Source organism: Equus asinus, chromosome 6, assembly GCF_041296235.1.
Source record: "Equus asinus isolate D_3611 breed Donkey chromosome 6, EquAss-T2T_v2, whole genome shotgun sequence".
NCBI classification, from domain to species: Eukaryota; Metazoa; Chordata; class Mammalia; order Perissodactyla; family Equidae; genus Equus; species Equus asinus.
Genome location: NC_091795.1, coordinates 30,529,697 through 30,552,634, shown reverse-complemented (window position 1 = coordinate 30,552,634; position 22,938 = coordinate 30,529,697). Strand labels below are relative to the sequence as shown.

Sequence of the window (22,938 nt, the reverse complement as noted above, 5' to 3'; positions counted from 1 at the left end):
TTTACTTCTCCTTACCTGAAGTCATGTTGGTTGAAGTGTGGGAAATGAAAGTGGATGAGGGAAAATAAATTAGGTACTATTTAAAAACAATGTTATTACCATGACACTTCTTTATACTTTTCTGTACTTCTTAGAATGTATATGCATTACTTTAAAATTTAGGAAAAGCAGCCATTTTAACATATTTTCTAAAAATCAGAGTGAAAAGAGAATTAGAAAAAGTATTTTTTGAAATGCTTATAAATTCATTTAATTTAATGGTCTACATTAAAAAAGAAGAATGACTAATCAAAAACTATCTTAATTTTACAGGATCCACAGATTTTGGATATTAATGCTGATCAAGACAAAATAAAGGTCATGTTGAATGATCTGCAATTAGTTCTAGATGATCTTCAAAAACGCGCATTTCAATTTAAATCCTATCAGAAGAATTTTAAGGTAATAACAGCTCTACGCATCTATTTTTAAAATGTGTGTATAGAAATGGCATTGATGGATAAGCGCTTTCAGCAATGAGACTGTAAACATTCAATGATTCAGTCACACCTCTGTGCTAGTCATCATACTAGAACAGTCTGAAATACAAATATGATGTGTTCCCTGCCTTTGAAGTGTTTAAAGATTAGTATACATGAGAGACAAAATATCTTTCCTATTAAAAAGTCACTGTGAATTAGAAATAAATCCTCGGACAAGGGATTATAGTTTCTTTGTTAAAACATATGTGGATTTTTCAATGTGATCAATTAAACCCCTCTACCCTTTCTTAAGTAATATTCAAGCTTCTGTTACATTCACATGCATGTTATGATTCCATGAATATTGCCTGATTTGTCCTAGTTTGATGTGCCAATTTGATGAAAGAATAGAATTTGGCTAAGCCAAGGAATAGATGGATCCAAAAGGGTAGGTTTGAAAGGTTAAAAGATATCACTCAAAAAAAAATGAAGAGAGATAGGTAAGAGATATAAGTGCTCTGAACAGCTAGTAGAGAGACCAAAAAGAGAAGAGAATAGAAAAGAAAATATTCCTAGGATCAAAACCAGGGGCCACCAGCCATGAGGAAGGTGTTATTAGTAACCCTAAAGTCTTGGAGGAGTGCCTGGATCTCACATGGGAATGCACCTGACTCCTCCAGAGCCCCAGATGGATGGCCGGAAAGTGATCTGAGAAGGTGTCCACTCCCGAGCCCAGGGCTTGCTGGAGCAATCTCCAAAATAATGAGCTTGGCACTAGATAGAGCTTGGCACTCAAGTGCAATACTTCAGGCAGGAGGTTTGTGCATGAGAGAACTAGAGTCAAAGCTGTACCCAGGTTGAGTTAACCGACCTGCAAGATAGGAAAGTAGGAAGGGAGGTATGGAGGAAAAACTTGATAAAAAGCTACAACTAACAAGTGGGCATTCCTTGGGTCACAAAGAATGGCATTGCTTGAGCCAGAGCTTGAAATAGAAGTGTGTCCCCGTCCTTCCACATTCTGTATCTGTACTTGACTAATTCTTCCTTTATGATCACCTCAAATCCAGCCTTCCTTCTGCAGCCCTCAGTCATCTGGGGGATAGGAGTGAAGACCTAACTGGCCTAGGAAATTATTTCTAATTCTTAGTGAAGACAAGACTAGATCACTAATGTTGGGATAATGCTGGCTTCATAAGATTTGTTTGGAAGTATTCCCACCTCTTCAGTTTTTTTGGAAAAGTTTGAGAAAGATTGGCATGAATTCTTCCTTAAGTGTTTGGTAGAATTCACCAGTGAAGCCATCTGGTCCTGGGCTTTTCAGTGTTGGGAGGTCTTTGATTACTGATTCAATCTTCTTACTTGTTATTGGTCTGTTCAGATTTTCTGTTCTGTCTGATTCAGTATTGGAAGGTTGTATTTTTCTAGGAACGTATCCGTTTTTTCTAGGTTGTCCAATGTGTTGGCATATAATTGTTCATAGTAGTCTCTTATGAGACTTACATTTCTTTGGTGTCAGTTGTAATGTCTCCTCTTCATTTCTGATTTTATTTATTTGAGTCTTCCCTCTTTTTTTCTTAGTCTAGTTAGAGGTTTGTTTGATTTTATCTGTCTTTTCAAAAGGCCAGCTGTTAATATCATTGATCTTTTCTATTCTTTTTTTCTGCTCTCTATTTCATTTATTTCCACTGTGATCTTTGTTATTTCCTTCCTTCTGCTAACATTGGGCTTGGTTTGTTCTTCTTTTTCTAGTTCCTTGATTTGTAAAGTTAAGTTGTTCATTTGAGATCTTTCTATTTTCTTAATATGCACATTTATCACTATAAATTTCCCTCTCAGAACTGCCTTTGCAGCATCCCATAGGTTTTGGTGTGCTGTGTTTCCATTTTAATTTGTTTCAAGTTATTTTTTTATTTCCTTTTTGACCCATTGGTTGTTCAGGATTGTGTTAGTTTCCACGTGCCTGTAAATTTTCCAGCTTTCCTCTTGTTGTTCATTTCTAGTTTCATACAATTGTGATTGGAAAAGATACTTGGTATGACTTCAGTCTTCTTAAATTTGCTAAGATTTGTTTTGTGACCTATTATACAATTTATCCTAGGGAAGTTCCATGTGCACTTGAAAAGAATGTGTTTTCTGCTGCTGTGGGATGGAATGTTCAAAGTCTTAGCTTATCACAGAGCTCACAGAGTTCACAATTTCTGTGCAACCAAACCCTTGGAGGTTTCTCCACCTCTAAACCAAGGCAGTCTTAAAATGCTTCTCATGAAAACAGCTTCTTCAGATTTTCTTGTGACCTTTCTCTCTATAGGGTTTATATACAGCCCATGGGGTTATAAAGATGTAAGAAACCAAGCTGTCCTCTCCATCTTAAATCTCTTCATCCTCTCCACCAGCTACCACACAGACATCTTCTCCCTCGCCTATCATTTAAGCACACACATCCTAAAGAAAATTGGTGCCTCTGGAGACTCATCTGTTTTCCCAAAAACATCCAGGCATGTGTATACATGTATGATCCAGCTGGGGGAAGAATGCCCACAGTACTCTTTTAATATTTATGTCTTTGAAGAATGTTTAAATTCTAAGGAAATATAAAAAGTTACATTTTGTCACTCAGATGGAAATTTGAATATATGTGGGGTTTTGTGATTTGGTTTTTTTTTTTCATTTGTTTCTCTCTCTCCTTTCCTTTCCCCATTTAGGACCCACCGTATTCTACTAATTAGTCACTGTATCTAGAATTACTAACAGGAGTATAACATAGGATCTTTATATCTGAAAACTAAATATGCATTTTGTTTATTATATTTTTAAAGGTGGAAGTGTCCAAGTTTGAAGCTTTGGAAGAAGTTAGTGCTGAATTGAAGCTCAAACATTTGCTGTGGGGTTCTTTGTCTGAATGGGATCAACTCCAAAAAGAATGGTTAAAGGTAAAAAAAAAAAAAAAGGGCTTTCAATTCTTAAATCATTTTTGTATTAATTCAATTTAAAATCCTAATAATATGAATTGCGATTTTTAATAATCTGGTATACTCTTAATTTCAGTAAGATATGCAATATTATAGTCTTATGGGAATTATTATCAGCTTTCCAGTGAAATGCACCAAGGTTTTTCTGTCACTATATGCCACAGAGCAGAATGTGTTATTGTAAAGCAGGCTTCTTGGGTCCTCCATTTAGTGAGGGAGCATCAAAGGGACGCACTGCACGACATTTAACTGCTTTGTGGTTTCTGAACACATTGCTGTTATGATACACTACACCCAAGTGTTCTTGAGGATCATAGGATTTTGTTTGTGGTCTACATGCTTTAGATTGCTGTTAGCTTAGGTTTCTGTTCTTGTTTTCCTTTAAATAAAAAGAAGGCCATTTTGTTCACCGTGTTAGAATAGAATCAGGGTAATGAGATCTAGGAACTTCCTCTGAGGCTCAATAGTAATTTCTCTTAATTAGGGGGCCAAGTACCAAAGAGTTTGCTTTGTAAGGTCTACCCTTAAAGTCAAACCTTAACAAGGGCCAGCCTTTTTGGAGGCAGAAGAGATGACCATTTGTACTTTCAAGTGTAATGGGCATGTTACAAATACCATCATCTTCACAAATACTGTTTTACACTTTCTCATTCAGTCTCCCTGTGCTGATACCTAGAATTAGAAGTCACATATCTGAGGTAAACAACAGTGACACAGGAAATGTTTCCAAGAGAATGTTCTAGGTACTGGGGATACCAGTGGAGAATAAAAAGGACAAAGTCCAAACCCTCACAGAACTTATCTTTTGGTGGAGAAAATAGAAAACAAACAAGTATATGCTGTAACATCAGAGAATTTTAAATGCTCTTGCATAACTCATTTATCACTTATTTCAGAAACACAAAATGTTCCTGAGGAGTAAAGAAGAAAGAGAGTTTTCTGACTACCACCATAGATTAGAACAGTGGCTTCCAAAGTGGGATGAATTCCCTGTAGGAAATGCGCAGAAAAGACCCAGCAGGGGTCAGAAAATGTTGAATCTAGAAAAGAAAGGAAAACGAAGGTTTACGAATTTTCTTTTTGTATCGAGACGTTTGACACATAACATGTATTACTTTCAGGTGTACAACATAATGATTCAATGTTTGTGTATATTGCAAAATGATCACCACAATAAGTCTAGCTAACATGCATCACCATACATAGTTAGAAAAAAATTTTTTTCTTATGATGAGAACTTTTAAGATCTACTCTCTTAGCAACTTTTACGTATGCAATAAGGTATTATTAAGTATAGTCGCCATGCTGTACATTATGTCCCCACGACTTATTTATTTTATTATGGGAAGTTTGTACATTTTGACCCCTTCACCCACTTCACCCCCACCCCCGGCAACCATCAATTTGTTCTGTGTATCTATGAGCTTGCTTTTTTTGTTTTGTTTTAGATTTCACATATAAGTGAGATCATACAGAATTTGCCTGACTTATTTCACTTAGCATAATGCCCTCAAGGTCCATCCATGTTGTCACAAATGGCAAGATTCCATTCTTTTTTATGGATGAATAATATTCCATTGTATATATACACTACCTTTTCTTCATCCATTCATCCACTGGTGGACATTTAGGTTGTTTCCATGTCTTGGCTATTGTAAATAATGTTCAATGAACATGAGGGTGCATGTATCTTTTTGAATTAGTGTTTTCATTTTCTTTGGATAAATACCCAGAAGTGGAATTGCTGGATCACATGGTAGTTCTATTTTTAATTTTTTGAGGAATCTCCGTATATTTTTCTGTAGTGGTTGCAACAATTTACATTCCTACCAACAGTGCACAAGGGTTCCCTTTTCTCCACATTCTCGCCAACGCTGGTTATTCCTTATCTTTTGGGTACTAGCCATTCTAGCATCTAACAGAAATAAGGTGATATCTCGTGGTTTCGATTTGAATTTCCTTGATGATTAGTGATTAGCATCTTTCCATGTGCCTATTGACCATCTGTTATATCTTCTTTGGAAAAATGTCTGTTCAGATTCTTTGCCCATTTTCAAATCAGATTGTTTATTTTTTTGCTATTGAGTTGCATGAGTTCTTTATATATTTTGGATATTAGCCCCTTATGAGACATATGATCAGACATATGAGATATTTTCTCCCATTTGGTAAGTTGCCTTTTCATTTTGTTGATGGTTTCCTTTGCTGTGAGGAAGCTTTTTAGTATGATGTAGTCTCACTTGTTTATTTTTGCTTTTGTTGCCTTTGCTTTTGGTGTCAGATTCAAAAGATCATCACCAAGACTGATGTCAAGAGGCTTGCTGCGTATGTTTTCATGTAGGAATTTTATATCTTCTGGTTTTACAGTCAAGTCTTTAATCTATTTTGAGGTAGTTTTTGTGTATAGTGTAAGACGGTGCTCCAGTTTCATTCTTTTGCACGTGGCTGTCCAGTTTTCCCAGCACCATATATTGAAGAGACTGTTCTTTCCCCATTGTTTATTCTTGACTCCTTTATTGTAAATTAATTGACCATGTATGCGTGGGCTTATTTCTGGGCTCTCTATTCTGTACCATTGATCTATGTGCCTATTTTTATGCCAATACCATACTGTTTTGGTGACAATAACTTTGTAATACAGTTTGAAATCAGGGAATTGATGGTTCCAGCTTTGTTCTTTCTCAAGATTGCTTTGACTATTATGGGTCTTTTGTAGTTCAATACAAATTTTGGGAATGTTTGTTCTATTTCTGTGAAAAACCTCATTGGAATTTTGATAGGGATTGCATTGAATCTGTAGATTGCTGTAGGTAGTATGGACATTTTGACAATATTAATTCTTCCAATCCATGAGCATGGACTATCTTTCCATTTCTACAAATTTTCTATTACCTTCAGTCCATGTCCTGTCTGACATGTCAATATATGCGTACACTTGTATGTTTATATAACTGAGAAATATATTGATAGATACATGCATATATTGGTGTTTTAAATCTTTTGTATTAAGGGGTACATAATCAAATAATAAGAGACTACTAGGTGAAAAATTTCTAGTGAGCAAAAGTAAAAATTAACTATTTGTATCCTTACAAGGGTTAGCCCCCAGGAATAAATGACAGGGATTGAAATACTGTTTGATGATGTGGGAGAGAAGGACGTGAAGGAAATAAATAAGTGATGCCTGATGCCCTGTTAGCAATCTTAATAAGTAAAGCCGTTCCGAAAGTGTAGAGTTGACTTGCATCAGCAATAGAACTACTGGAAAATCTGAGTAATGTAAAAGATTTTACTATTTCGAGCTTGCCCTTTTTCATATGTCTTAACTTCTTTTTCTGCGTTTTTTTCCTCTAATTTTTATAGTCCAAATTTGACAGCCTGGATCCAGAAGTTCTAAACGGTCAAGTTTCTAAGTATGCCAAATTTGTGACTCAATTGGAAAAAGGCCTGCCACCAAACAATGTAGTGCCCCTGCTAAAAAGCAAGGTGGAAAAAATGAAAGAAAAGGTAAGTTTAGTAGAAATTATTTCAGAAACTCCAGGTCAATCAGTTACTGCTTGCTGCTAATGAAACCAAAGTCAGGAATTCCTTGTTTGAGTTAGTCGGCTTTGCAGAGAGAGAAGAAAGAAAAGACAAATTCAGTTTTTGCAGAGGCACAGATTGCATCCCTGTCTTCATCTGGCCAAATCATGCAACTGAATACCTTGGTTAGACAGGGCATTCAGAGTAAGAGTTTCCTAAGCGGTAGGGGAAATAGTGCAGGAGTGGATTCTAGGTGTGCCAAGATACTGATCTGCTCAGCCCTTAGTTGACCAGATGAGGCTAGGGCAGCCTTGTCCATTTACACCACTGCACCAAACAAATATGCCATTTTCCAGATGTACCATGGTGTGAAGAAGGCTGGGAAGCCTGGCAGTTGGTGTGCTGGGCTGGCTCTTTGAAACCCATCACTACTAAACCAGTATCTGAAATGGGAAGAAAAAGGGAAAGGATTTTATCCTTCTAAGCAGTTCTAGGTTTTTTTTCAAAGGTGAGATAAGAGACTAAAAGAAGACATGGGTAGGAAAAATAAGCAAAGCTTCAGGCACAATGAAAAGTAAATTTTCCCCCTTGAGAAAGGTGTTTTTGCACAGTTTTTCCCCCTTTGGCCTTATAATATCTAGTGAGGACACTTTTCCAAACTTACGTCAGTTTCTTTCTTCTTTATTCTCTTAGTGTGGTTATGTCATATGGTCTTAACTAATTCATTTACCACAGTCTTCATTCCATCTTGCATTCCTTCAAAATCCTAGTTGATTTTTTCTAAACTTGCATACAGTAAAAGTCACTTTTTGTGGTATACGGTTCTATGGGTTTTTACAAATGGGTGGAGTCATCTATGCAACATGACAGTACCATAGGACATAGTTCCATCCCCCCCCCCGATTTCCATTGTGCTGCCCTTTGTAGTCAGCTCCTCCTTCAATCCCAACCCCGGGCAACCACTGATCTGTTTTCTATCCCTATAGTTCTTCCTTTTACAGAATATGGTATAAATGGAACAACACAATAAGCAGTCTTTTGGGTCTGGCATTGTTCAGTTAGAAAAATGCATTTAAGATGCATCCATGTACTTGTACCCAGAATATATAACATACTCTTATAACTCAAAAATAAAAAGGCCCATAACCCTTTAAAATGGGCAAAGGATTTGAATAGACATTTCCCCAAAGAAGATACATGAAAAGATGCTGAGCATTATTAGTCATCAGAGAAATGCAAATAAAAGCCACAATGAGATGCCACTTCACACCCACTACCAAGGCTATGATGAAAAAGATAGATTATATAATGCATTGGTGAGGATCTAGAGAAATTGGAACCTGTATCTGTTGCTGGTGGGATTATAAAGTGGTACAGTCTCTTTGGAAAACAATTTCACAGTTTCTCAAAATGTTAAACATAGAGTTACTATATTACCAAGTAATTCCACTCCTAAGTATATACCTAAGAGGCTTAAAAACATATGTTCACACAAAAACTTGTATCTGAATGTTCATAGCAACATTATTCATGATAGCCCAAAGCGGAAAAAACCCAAATGTCCATCGACTAAAGAATGAATAAACAAAATGTGATATATCTATACAATGGAATGTTATTCAGCAATAAAAAGCAATGAAGTACTGATATGTGCTACAGCATAGATGAACCTTGAAAAGGTTATACTAAGTGAAAGAAGCCAGTCACAAAAAGACTACATAGCATGTGATGTCATTTATATAAAACGTTTAGAACAGAGAGAGAAGTAGGTTAGTGGTTACCAGGCGTTGCAGAGAAGGAAAAATGGGTAGTAATAGCTCATGGGTATGGGTTTCCTTTTGGGGTAATGTAAATGTTCTAAAATTAGATAGTGGTGACAGTTGCACAACTCTGTGAACTAGAATATTAAAAAATAAGATTCCTCTGTATTCTTATGTAATTCAATAGCTCTTTAATTTTTATTGCTGAGTAGTATTCCATTATCTGGATCACCACGGTTTGTTTATCCATGCACCTGTTGAAAGACATTTGGATTATGTCCAGTTTTATAGGATTATTAATAAGCTGCTATAAACATTCATGAACAGCTTTTTCTGTGAACATGAGTTTTTAAGTCACTCGGATAAATAACTAGGAGTGGAAATACTACGTGGTATGGCAAGTGTATGTTTATAAGAAACTGCCAAACATGTTTTCAAAGGGCTGTAACATTTGCCTTCCCATGGGCAATGTATGAGAATTCTAGTTGTTCCTTATCCTCACCAGCACTTGTTATCATTAGGGAGGTTTTTCTTCTGTCCTTTTAAGGTTTTACTTTAATAGCTTTATTTATGTATGACACACATACAATAAACTGGCATATATGAAGAGCATACTTTGATTAGTTTATATATATATTTTTTTTTATTGTGGTCATAATAGTTTATAGCATTGTGAAATTTCAGTTGTACATTATTATTTCCCAGAGACCATATAAATGTGCCCCTTCACCCCTTGTACCCATTCCCCGCCCCCCACCTCCTTCCCCCTGGTAACCACTAAACTGTTCTCTTTGTCCATAAGTTTGTTTCTATTCCACAAATAATTGAAATCATACAGTGTTTGTCTTTCTCTGTCTGGCTTATTTCACTTAACATAGTACCCTCAAGGGCCATCCATGTGGTTGCGAAGGGGATGATTATGTCTTTTTTATGGCTGAGTATTGTTCCATTGTATATATATATACCACATCTCCTTTATCTAATTGTCAGTCGATGGGCTCTTGGGTTGCTTCCACATCTTGGCTATTGTGAATAGTGCTGCAGTGAACCTAGACTGGGTGCATAAGTCTCTTTGCATTGCTGATTTCAGGTTCTTTGGATAAATACTCAATAGTGGGATAGCTGGGTCGTATGGTATTTCTATTTTTAATTTTTTCAGACATCTCCCTTCTGTTTTCCATAGTGGCTGCACCAGTTTGCATTCCCACCAGCAGTGGATGAGGGTCCCCTTTTCTCCACAACCTCTCCAACATTTGTTATTTTTTGTCTTGGTGATTATATCCATTCTAATGGGTGTAAGGCGATATGTCAGTGTAGTTTTGATTTGCATTTCCCTGATGATTAGTGATGTTGAGCATCTTTTCATGTGCCTATTGGCCATCTGTATATCTTCTTTGGAAAAATGTCTGTTCATATCCTCTGCTCATTTTTTGATTGGATCGTTTGTTTTTTTGTAGTTCAGTTGAGTGACTTCTTTACATATCATTAGGGAGATTTTTTTGTTTGGTTTGCTTTGGTTTTAATTTTAGCCATTCTAATTAATGTGTAGTAGTATCCCATGATGGTCATAAGTTGCATTTTCTAATGACTAATGATGTTGAGTATCTTTTCTTACGTCTCTTTGCCATCCATCTATCTTCTTTGATGAAATATCTGTTTGGATCTTTGCCTGATTTTTAATTGGGTTGTTTGTTTTGTTATTATTGAGTTTCAAGAGTTCTTTATATAATCTGGATACAAGTCCTTTTTCAAATATGTAACTTGAAAATATTTTTTCCCAGTCACTGGCTTGTCTTCTCAGTTCCTTAATAGAGATTTGCACAGAGCAAAAGGCTTTAATTTGAATAAAATCCAATTTATACATTTTTCTTTTATGGATTATCTTTTTAGTGGATGATCTAAAACCTTTTTGCAAAAGCTAAAGGTCACACAGATTTCCTTCTGTATTTTCTTGTAGAAGTTTTATGGTTTTGCTTTTTTTACATTAAGGTACTTGATTTATTTTGAGATATTTTTGCATACAAGATGAGATACGTGTGAAGATTTACATTTTTATGTGTGAATATCCAATTGGTCCAGCACCATTATTTGAAAAGACTATCCTTTCTCCATTGAATCACCTTTGCAACTTTGTCCAAAGTCATCTGACTATATTGTTTAGTCTATTTCTTGACTCTCTGTTCTGTTTTGTTGTTCCGTAAGTCTTATTCTTTTGCCAATACCACACTGTCTTGAAAACTATTGCTAGTAAGTCTTGAAATTAGGTAGTGTAAGTCCTCCAATTTTGTTCTTTTTGACAATTGTTTTGTCAATTCTAATTCTTTTACCTTTTCATATACATTTTAGAATTAGCTTGTCAATGTGTACAAAAAATTGCTGAGATTTTTAGGGGCATTGTGTTGAATCTATAGATCAATTTGAAGAGAATTACCATCTTAACAAGATTGAGTTTTCCGATCTATTACCAGCATATCTCTCCATTTAGTTAGGTCTTCTTTTGTTTTTTTCATTAGAGTTTCATAGTTTTCAGTACAGGTTCTGCACATATGTTGTTAGATTTATAACTATTTTTTATGTTATCCTAAACTAGATTGTTTTTAGTTTCAAATTCCAGTTGTTCATTGCTGGTATATAGGAAGACAACCGACATTTGTATATTGATCTACATCCTATGATGTTACTAAATTCACTTTTTAATTTAAAGAAGATTTTTTTACATTATTTGGAATTTTCTATGTAGAAAATCATTTCATTTGTTAATAGAGACAATTTTATTTCTTCCTTCATAATCTGTGTGTCTTTTATTTCTTTTTCTTGCCTTATATCACTGGCCAAGATTTACTGTACAATATTGAGTAGGAGTGCTGAGAAAGGACATCTTTTCCCTGTTCCCGATCTTAAGGAGAAAGCATTGAGTCTCTTTTTAAGTATGATGTTAGCCATACATTTTTTACTTACAGATGCCCTATTTTAGGTTAAGAAAGTGTTGTAGATTCCTGAGAGTTTTTTTAATCATAGATGGGTGTTGAAAATGATCAAATGATTTTTCGTGCATCTATGATCATATGAGTTCTTTTCTATTAGCATGATGAATTATGCCAATTGATTTTCAAATGTTGAACCAGCCTTGAATTCCTGTGATGAACTTCACTTGGGTCATGATGTATTATCCTTTTTTATATGGCTGTATTCAATTTACTAATATCACATGAGGATTTTTTGTGCCTATATTCATGAGAGACATTGGTCTTTCATTTTCTTTTCTTATAACATCATTGTATGGTTTTGGTATTATGGTAATGCTGTCTCATAAAATGAGTTGGGAAGTATTCCTTCCTCTTCTATTTTCTGGAGGACATTGTATAGAATTAGTATTATTTCTTCCTGAAATGTTTGGTAAAATTCACCAGTGAAATCATCTGAGATTAAAGTTTTCTTTTTTAGAGAGATTTTAACTACAAATCGAATTTCTTTAATACATATTGAATTATCCAGCTTACCTATTTCTCTCTGAGGGGATTTTATAGTGTATCTTTCAAGAAAATGGTCCACTTCATCCAAATTGTTGAATTTATAGATGTGGAGTTGATCATAACATTTTCTTTTTATCCTTTTAACTTATGTGGGATCAGTAGTGATGTCCCCTTTTTCATTGCTAATGTTGATAATTTGTATCTTCTCCCCTTTTTTCTTAGTTTGTCCTACTGGAGGTTTATCAATTTGACCTTTTCAGAGAGCTGGGTTTAGAGTTAATTGCTTTCCTTTCTTTGTTTCTTTTTGGTTTTTGTTTTTTTTTTTTTTTTTGCATTTCACTGATTTCTCCTCTAATCTATTCTATGTCCTTTCTTCTACTTGCTTTACATTTAGTTTTTTTTTTTAAAGATTTTATTTTTTCCTTTTTCTCCCCAAAGCCCCCCAGTACATAGTTGTATATTCTTCGTTGTGGGTCCTTCTAGTTGTGGCATGTGGGACGCTGCCTCAGCGTGGTTTGATGAGCAGTGCCATGTCCGCGCCCAGGATTCGAACCGACGAAACACTGGGCCACCTGCAGCGGAGCGCGCGAACTTAACCACTCAGCCACGGGGCCAGCCCCTACTTTACATTTAATTTTTAATTTATTCAGAGTTTCTTAAGGTGGAAGCTTAGGTTGCTGATTTGAAATATAAGCATTTAATGCTATAGATTTCTGTCTAGTAACTGCTTTAGCTGAATCTCATGAATTTTGATATATTGTATTTTTATTTTAATTTAGTTTTATATATATTAAAATATATTTTAATACCCCTTGAGACTTCCTCTTTGAAAAATGGCCTATTTGAAGTGTATTTTTTTATTATTAAAATGTTTAGGAATTTTCCCAGATATCTTTTTGTTATTGATTTCTCCTTTAATTCTATTATCATCAAAAAATATACTTTTATGATTTCTGTCCTTTTACATTTGCTAAGATTTGCTTTATAACTCAAAATATGATCTATTTTGCTAAATCTTCTGTGTACAGTTGAGAAGAATGTGTATTCTGCTATTGCTCAGTGATTTTTCTATAAATTTCAATTAAGTCAAGTTGGTTGATGATGTTGTTCAGGTCCTCTATATTCTTACTGATTTTCTGCCTACTTGTTCTGTTAGTTACTCAGAAAGAAGTGTTGAAATCTCCAACTGTAATTGTAGATTTGTCTAATTCTCCTTTAAGTTCTATCAGCTTTTGCCTCATTCATTTTTTAACAACCTTTTAATTTTAGAATAGTTTTAGACTTACAGAAAAGTTGCAACAATAATATAGAGGATTTTCATAAGCTCTTCATCCAGTTTCCCATACTGTTAACACATTACATTAGTATGATACATTTGTCACAACTAATGAAACAATATCACTATATTATTATTAAATAAAGTCCATACTTTATGTGAATTTTCTTATTTTTACCTGATATCTTTTTTCTATCCCACAATCCCTTCCAGGATAGATATTACATTTAGATGTCTTGTCTTGTTAGGCTCCTCCCGATTGTGACATTTTCTCAGGCTTGTTTTTTTTATGACCTTGATAGTTCTGAGAAGTACTAGTCAGGTATTTTGTAGAATGTCCCCCAATTTGGGGTCGTCTGATGTTTTTCTCATGATTAGACTGGGATCATGGATTCTTGCAAGGAAGACCACAGAGGTAAAGTATCATTCTTATCACATCTTATTAAAGGTACATGCTAGCAACATGACTTATCACCAGTGATGTTAAGCTTGATCACACAGCTGAAGTAGTATTTGTCTCCAGTATAAAGTTACTACCCCACTTTCTATACTATACGCTTTGAAAAGAAGTCTCTAGGCACAGACTACACTTAAGGAGTGAAGTTATGTTCTACGTCCTAGATGCAACGACAACCCCAAAGCAGGAAGCGTATCCTGTGTCCATATCTTGGTTTTTAATACCATATTCCAATAAAAGGAATAAGGGATCCTTATAGAAATGGCTGCTTCTAGGGATCATTCAGGGAATAAACAGGGTGAACTTGGAGCATCTTGGGGTGCCAAAAAGTAAGGAAGAGCTCAAAAAGCAAAGTGATGGAATATATCAAAGGGACACAGAAGTCAACTGAAGAGGTTCTCAGTGGCCAAAGTTGTAATGATTTGAGCAAACAAATCATGTAGTATTGCATTATAACCCAAATCATAAAATAAATATCCATGAGATCATATTGGCATAAATGAACAACTGGATGGATGGATGGGTGAATGGATGGACAGACAGACAAAGGAAAACAGACGAATCTTCTGTACAAAAAACTCCAAATAATTTATGAAATACTGCATCTCAGGATGGTGGAGCTTCGTTTATTTTGATGCTCTCTTGTTAGAAGTATTCATATGTAGTATTGCTATTTCTTCTTGGAGAATTGACCCCTCTATCATTTATGAATTTTCCCTCTTTATCTTTGATAAGATTTCTTGTTCTGAAGTCTTCACTGTCTGAAATTAATGTAATTAGTCCAACTTTCTTTCAGTGTTTGTATGATATGACTTTCTCTGTCTTTTTATTTTTAATTTACCCATGTCTTTATATTTAAAGTGGATTTCTTAGACAGCATGTAATTGGTTTCTGCTTTTTTTATCCAATCTGATCAAAAAGTCTTTTAACTGGTATGTTGAGACCATTTACATTTAAAGTGTTATTGATATGGTTGGATCAAATCTGATATCTTGCTAACTGGTTTTTTTAATTTATTTTATTTGTTCTTTATTTCCTTTTTCCTCTTTTTCTTCTAGTCTGTTGATTTCATTATATATGTTTTATGATTCTATTTTATCTTCTCTATGGAGTTATTATTCATACCTTTTTTAAGCTGTTTTTAGTGGCTATCCTAGATTTAAAATATACATTTTCAATTAATTCAAATTGGCTTTCAGATACTATTATACTGCTTCATGCGTAGTATAAAGACTTCATAAGAGTATACTCCCCAGTCTTCCCTCTCATTCTTTGTGCTAATGCTGTCATGTGTTTTACTTTTACATATACTGCAAACGCAATATATTGCTACTACTTTTGTTTTATATAGTTATCTTTTAGAACAATAAAAATGGAGAGAAAGGGGGCCAGCCCCACGGCCGAGTGGTTAAGGTTGCACACTCTGCTTCAGAGACCCAGGGTTCCACTGGTTCAGATCCTAAGTGTGGACCTAGCACTGCTCATCAGGCCATGCTGAGGTGGCATCCCACATAGCACAACCAGAAGGACCTACAACTAGAATATACAACTATGTACTGGCGGGCTTTGGGGAGGAGAAAAAGAAGAAGAAGAAGAAAAAGATTGGCAACAGATGCCAATCAGGTGCCAATCATTAAAAAAGAAAGAGAGAGAAAATAAAATTTATTTTACCTTTATTCCATTTCCAATGTTCTTCATTTCTTTGTATGGACTTAAGATTCTGACTCAGCATATTCATTCTGCCCGAAGAACTTCCTTTAATATTTCTGATTGAGTAGGTATGCTAACAATGGATTCTCTACATTTTTTTTAAAAAAAGATCTTTATCCTTTATTTTGAATGGCATTTTCACTAGGTATATAATTCTGAGTTGACAGGTTTTGTTTGTTCTTTCAGCAGTTTAAAAGTATCCTTTCATCAACTTTTTGCTTGCATGGTCTCAGACAAGAAGCCTGACATAGGTCTCATCCTTGTTCTTCTGTAAATAACATGTATTTTTTTGTATGACTGCCTTCAAGATTTTCTCTTTTTCTTAGTTTTTGGCAATTTGTAATGTGATCTGTCTTAGGTGTATGTTGTTGTTTACAGTTTGTATTTATCCTGCTTGGTGTTCTGTCAGTTTCTTGGATCTGTGGTTTGATGCCTGTCTCTAATTTTGAAAAAAATGCATGGGATCAGCCTGGTGATGCAGCAGTTAAGTTTGTTTACTCCACTTCAGCAGCCTGGGGTTCACCAGTTCGAGTCCTGGGCACAGACCTAAGCACCGCTTATCAAGCCATGCTGTGGCAGGCACCCAACATATAAAATAGAGGAAGATAGGCATAGATGTTAGCTCTGGGCCAATCTTCCTCAGCAAAAAGAGAAGGATTGGCGGCAGATGTTAGCTCAGGGCTAATCTTCTTCAAAATAAATAAATAATAAAAATTTTTTAAAATACAGCCATTATTTATTCAACTATCTCCTTCCACTCTGTTTTCTATCTGTCTTCCCCTTCTGGGATTTCTATTGCATGTATATTAGACCATTTTATTTTGTCCCACAGCTCTTGGATGTTCTGTTTTGAGGTTTTTTTAAGGGAACATTTCACTATTTTTTCTCTGTCAGTTTGGGGAATTGTACTCACTTGTCTTCAAGTTCATTGATTCCTTCGCTGTGTCAAGCTCATCAAAGACATTCTCTCTCTTACTCTTTTTTATTTCTAACATTTCTTTTTGATTTTTAATTATAGTTTCTATGTTTCTACAACATTTCTCATCTGATCTTGCATGTTGTCTTCCTTTTCCGTTAGAGCCATTAACATAGTAATCACAATTATTTTAAAGTCTCTGTTAATTCCAATATACATACCATATCTGAGTCTGATTCTGATTTTTTTGTGTGTGTGTGTCTCTTGGATGTATATTTGTCATGCCTTTTAATATACTTCTTAAATTTTGCTTGAAAGCCAGATATCTTATGTAGAGTACATACTGAGTACAGTAGATACTGAAGTAAATACTTTTTATGTCTGGAGGTGAGAACAGTTATCCTTTTACTTGGCTTTTTGTGTGGCATGCTATGTTGAATCTAGTAGGAACTGGGTGGAGTTGAGTTTTGGTGTTGCTGCGGTTGCCCTCAGTATACGATAACCTTCACATTGTTCTAGTGGTACCTCATGTTTAGGCTTTGGGCTGATTTGCCAAAGGTCATTTTTTAAATTTGTTTCCCCCCGACCCTGGGCCCTCCTTTTGTCTTGGGCCCAGAGAGAATCTGTCTCTTGCAGCTTTCCACGCTGTATTCCACTGTTATTTTTACTCAGTACTTGTTAGCCTGGTGAGAGAGGTGAGAAGGGGCATTCCCTCATGGTCTGATTAGGCTGCTGTCTTAGCAAGTCGCTGTGTCCCTTGTCCTCAGAATTCTTACCTTCACTGGTGTTCCTGCCCCTCCTCAAGCTAGAGTAATGAGCCTAGAATGTATTTCTGTCCCTTTCCCATGGGTAGAGCTTTTTTTTTTTTCCTCTTCTACTTCTACAGCTATATACAGCTACAATGAGTTATCACCAATACCTTAAGGTGACAGTTTTGGTTGTTCCCTCCCCTGACATCAAGTCTTTTGTTCTGGAGGAAAGCTAGGAGAGATGGGTTGGTTGGAGTTGCTCTAGTGGCTGCTGTTCCCTCCCCCAGCCAGCACCGTAAGGAAGGCTTTCTTAGGATTCTCCCAATCATCCCTGTGAACATCTCTATATTTGTAGCTCCCAAGGACTCCACATTCTCATGCTAACCTATACCCAGTCTTTAGCAATTTATTTTTAAAATTTAGCTGAATCTTCTTACTTGCTTAAATGGCAACCCAAAGGATCTCTCCTGAGTCAGCAAAGTCTCAGGTCCTGTTTCTTGCTGAGGAGAAACCTGTGGGTACCAATCTCCCCCCAGATTTTAAGTTAGTTAGTTGCCCTGCCACCTCAGTTTTCTGATGGGTTCAGTACAAGCCATTAATTTGCAGTTTGTCCAGGTTTTTCTTTGTGGTAAGCATAAGTGTAAAGAGTTCCAGCTCTCTGCTTTTCCAAATTGAAACCAGAAGCCTTGGCCTATGTTTTTAAGATGAAAAAGCATGGTGCCTCTGAGAGTGTTTGTTTTCCAGCTTCCAGTTATCATTGACTTGAGGAACCCAACTTTGAAGCCTAGACATTGGGCAGCTATTGAACAAACAGTTGATGCCAGCCTGGTGGACCTTGACGTTCCATTAACCTTGGACAAGCTCTCTGAGTTGCATGTTTTTGAATTTGGCCAAGAAATCCAGGATATATCTGGACAGGCTTCGGGAGAAGCTGCCTTAGAAACAATTCTTAAAAAGGTAAATCTGAAAAATATATATTCTGAAGATCAGGGAATGTAAAGGTTTTCATATTCAGCATGAAGATCACCAACTTTTGGATTATCTGGATGGATTTTTAACATTGAAGCTTCCACTCTCTCATTATTGGTCATCCTTCCATTGTTACCTTACATTTATTATCATTATTGTTACCACCTCTATAAGTATCCTCTTTCTACTTAGCTTATACCCCAACAGGAACTTGATGGCAACAAAGTTTGAAATCTGCCTGCCTACGTAAAGAGCCTCACATTAAGGAAGATATTTTATACCAAAATAGATTATCTTTCAAACTACCAGGAAAGGCTGACTGTGTGAAATACTTCAAAAGACATTGAGAAGACTTTCCTACTTAGGATGCTTACCTCCTTACCCTAAAAATACACACATATCTACCAATCACCTATGTAAAAAGAATTTTTTCTTTTAATTAAAGCATAAAGTGGTAGGGAATACACATTAAAGTATCACTAGTTATTCATATGTGTTAACATTAGTCAATAAAATTAAGCAGATCAGTGTCATCTAACCGAGAAGAGGATTTTAAGATTTTTAAAAGCAGTAAGGAGGAGAATGGGATAGTTATGGAATTTTCACTTGTTTCATTCCACGTGCATTTATTGAGTGCCTAAACACAAATGAATTCAGATATCCTAAGATTTGAATTATTTCTAAGGTGGAGGATTCTTGGAAAACAACCGAATTTGTGGTTCTCCCTCACCGGGACTCCAAGGACGTATTTATCCTAGGCGGCACAGACGACATACAGGTGGGTAATTGGGTTATTGAAAACTTATGGTAAAGGTTCTGGCTAGAGCTACTCCTAAATCTTCTATGGGAGATTATGGTAAAGGAATGAAATATGAGAGTGATTAAGTAACAAAAAATCTGGGCAAAATATGAATAATGACATAAATATGACATAAATGCTTGTACATGAAATATTTAGCAAAGCAATAAAAGTGGCATATATATGTAAGAATTATAACCCTATAGTTGATAACTGTTGAAGAATTTAGAACACCAGAGATCATTTATGGCTAAGGTGATCAGAGAATCCCTCGTACACCAGCCAGGACGTGCTACACCTGAAAGAGCAGATGGAATTTGGTAGACATAGATGAGAATGAAGGGCATCTCAAACCATTTAAATGAGCAAAGAAACATGAATGAGCATTTTAGGTTTACGGCACACTTCGAAGCTAAGTTCACCTGAATTATTTGAGGTTGCAAGGAGATGGCCATGCTCTATGACAACAAAAGAAGGTAAATCTAACCCATGTGTCTAGAATAGTCTTAGTGACTTAAAATCCAAAGGCACTTTTGTTTAGCAAAGGGATCTGGGTTTTAAGGCCAAATTTGAAAAGCAAAGTCCTGACCTATTAAGGTGTACCCAGGCCAGAACTGGAGATGAAGTGGCTTTGCCAGATGTAGGTTGGAAGAGCAAGACCAGACATCACTCTGAGCAAACAGATGGGAGAGCAGAGCTAGGATGAAAGTCAGTCAGTATGAGGCCAAGTGATGCTAGGTGATGGATCTTCTGCCGTTAGGAATTTTGTAATTTAAATAGAGCAATTAAAACCCTTTAGATTAACAGCTACGTTTTTTTAAATGCATATGTTGTCTGAGAGTTGTTGTAGTGTAAGGGGGAGTAGAGAGAAAACTGCCTCTCATCATTCAGAGCTTGATATGAATGAGTTCAGTTTCCCTCTTCCTCAGGATAATTGAGGGAAAGTGATGATTCATTGGATAGAGAAGACAGCTAATTTTGCAAGTTTTGAGTGCTTTGAGAAATAGAAGCCTGGATGACCAAATGATGTAAAGAAGATATCAGATACCTAAAAGTAGGAGGAGAGAGGAGAAGAGTGAACCAAAGAAAAACTTGTGCCACTAATAATTACAGAAACAGCCAAGATTTGGCAATTAGAAGTCCATTGAGAGAAGATCGCAGTGGGTTGTAAGCCATAGTGAAAGGAATGGGAGGGGAAGTGGATGGAGTGGAAACAGTAGGTGGGACTAAGCTATTCATTCAAATAGTTGGCTTTTAAATGGACTCTTGGCATTAAAAATCTGTAATTAGCTTTGAAAGCACAAACAGATGATGTTGCATCTCTTTTCTTCTCTCTTCTTTAAAGGTCCTTCTTGATGACAGCACCATCAACATCGCAACCATTGCCTCATCACGTTATGTTGGTCCGCTGAAAACTCGAGTGGATGAATGGCAGAAACAACTTGCTTTATTCAATCAAACACTGGTGAGTAAGGATAATGTCAATTCGTGGACTCAGAGAAATAGAGAGCCACAGGACCTTAGAAATCATTTGTTCAATCATTTAAATATTATATAGTTTAGATGTAAGATTTGTTTACATTTTGTTACATTCAGAATATTAAGGAAAATGCAAACATATTAAACATATTGAGTTCTTCTTTAAATTATTATACAGCTTAATGTTATTATCATCACCCTTGTATTAGTTATTGTTGCTGTGAAACAAAATACCACAAACTTCATGGCATAAAACAATATGCATTTATTATCCCACAGTTGCTGTGGGTCAAGAGTTCAGGCATGGCTTACTGGGTCTCCTGCTTAGGGTCTCACAGGCTGCAGTCAAGATGTGAGCTGGACTGGGTTCTCATCAGAGGTTCAATTAAGGAAGGATCCACTTCCAAGCTCTCTTGGGTTGAAAGTGTTGGGAAAATTAATTTCTTTGTAATTGTGGGACTAGGGCCTTCAGTTTCTTGCTGGTGTCAACAAGAGGCCGTCCTCAGCTCCTACATGTGGCCCACAGTTTTTTTCCCTGTGGACTTCCCCAACATGATGACGTGCTTCCTCAATCTAGCAAGAAACAGAAAGTCCCCTGCCAGGGAAGATGTTACAGTCTTGTGTAATGTACACATAGCCATGTACATCCTGTTACCTTTTTCATGCTCTGTATGGCTAGAAGCACATCACAGGCAGTGCCGACACTCAAGGGGAGAGGATCACACAAGGGTGTGAGCACCAGATCTTGGGGGTCACCTTAAGAGTCTTGCTACAACAACCTCATATTTACTGGAAAAACACTCACTGTTGCTTGAAGTCTCCTCGGTACCCTTCCTAGTGTCACACACCTCCTTTTTATTTTATTCTACCTCAGATTATCCTGTAGTAAAACAAAAGACCCACTTACGTTTATCTCACTTTGCTTCCATCCAATCTCTTCCTTAGACTTCAGATTTTTAGCTTGATTAGGTGGCTATATGTTCTAATATGAAAAGTTATCTGGGAAATAATAAAGGCACTAGGTAGGAAAAGACAATTTGTTCCAGCTTTGTTTCATAGAGAACTTTTTCAAGTATCCTTCCTCTTCAACGGACACCTTTTCCAGCCTTCTGTATTGATGGCTGAGCCCTGTGAAGGGAGGGATGACAAGTAAAGGACATGGTTTCAAAGAGGGTCCTTAAAAGAAGTCAGTGCTGAGTAGTGGAGACCTCCAAAGAATTAACTGTGTCGAAAGTGTGAGACCTGAGATAACCCAGGGAGTGGACATAACATTAGTGTTTAGGCATAACCCCCAAGTCTGGGGTGAGAGGTGAGAAACTCTCTCACGTACCTTGGGCCTACACACGTAATGGCCGGGGGCACAAAGGATAGGGGAGGTCCACAGACTTTAGTTCTGACCCTGCATTTCTGGTGTCTAGGATTAACAGTGATTGTCTCTAAGAAGAGACGCAATGAGTAATTTTCTTCTTTCTCCCAGTCTTCTGTATTTACCACATGTTCCATCACAAGCAGGTTTTACTTTTTTGATTGAAGAAAATGAATCATATTTCTTTTTTTAAGAAAGGGGGGAGAGGGAAGAATATAGACATAACTGAGGCAAAAAAATCCCCCCGCTTTTATTGATACCCCTCTCTATATTTGGAAATAGTCACTAAACTTACCACTTCCCAACCCTTCAGAGTTCTTTAAGTAAGCATCTTGTCTCCCCATCTAGACTGTCTCCTCTGGGCATTTTAATCCTCTTTCTCTGAGTCCATTCTGGTTACCGCACGGTGGACTCATCATAACTCAGAGAAGAATGGGTTGAAAGCAGGCTGGGGTGAGTCTTGGACCCTTTAAGGAGGTTTTATTTTAAAGGACCTGTGAGAAGCTCCCAAAAGAAAAAAGTTCCCATTTAATTATTTTTAATGTAACTATGTTTTCAATTTGGGGTTTAAAATTTGATATTTTTCTCCTAGGAAGAGTGGCTGAACTGCCAGAGAAACTGGCTCTATCTAGAAAGTATTTTTAATGCTCCAGATATTCAGAGACAATTGCCCGCAGAGGCCAAGATGTTCCTCCAAGTGGATAAGTCATGGAAAGAAATCATGAGAAAGGTGAACCGGCTGCCTAATGCTCTTCGAGCAGCCACTCAACCAGGTATAACAAAATTTTAGTAACAAACAAACAAAAAGACTTGATAATCATCTAAAATTTTGATCACCTATAAGATTTTCATAATATGTGGTACACTCAACCCTTGATTCCAGTCAACATTGATGACCAGGAATATTTGTAGTATAAGACAAATATTGTATGACACCCTTGCTAAGCAATATGAATTGAACACTGTACTTTTAATTGTTATTGTTATTCTTATTATTGTTATCATCTCTCAGCTTAGTTCATAGTTTCAGCA

At 36.3% G+C, this 22,938-nt stretch overlaps 1 protein-coding gene across 2 annotated transcripts in view; it reads left to right on the top strand.

Annotated features, from left to right (window-relative positions):
* DNAH6 (dynein axonemal heavy chain 6) overlaps positions 1-22,938 on the top strand; it is a 249,681-nt gene that overhangs the window by 64,717 nt on the left and 162,026 nt on the right. For both annotated transcript variants that reach the window (XM_070511881.1, XM_014852847.3), the window contains exons 16-22: positions 313-441; positions 3,278-3,391; positions 6,794-6,937; positions 18,038-18,250; positions 18,948-19,040; positions 20,407-20,526; positions 22,499-22,679. In XM_070511881.1, coding sequence (XP_070367982.1) covers positions 313-441; positions 3,278-3,391; positions 6,794-6,937; positions 18,038-18,250; positions 18,948-19,040; positions 20,407-20,526; positions 22,499-22,679 — 994 coding nt within the window. The remainder of the gene's footprint in view (positions 1-312; positions 442-3,277; positions 3,392-6,793; positions 6,938-18,037; positions 18,251-18,947; positions 19,041-20,406; positions 20,527-22,498; positions 22,680-22,938) is intronic.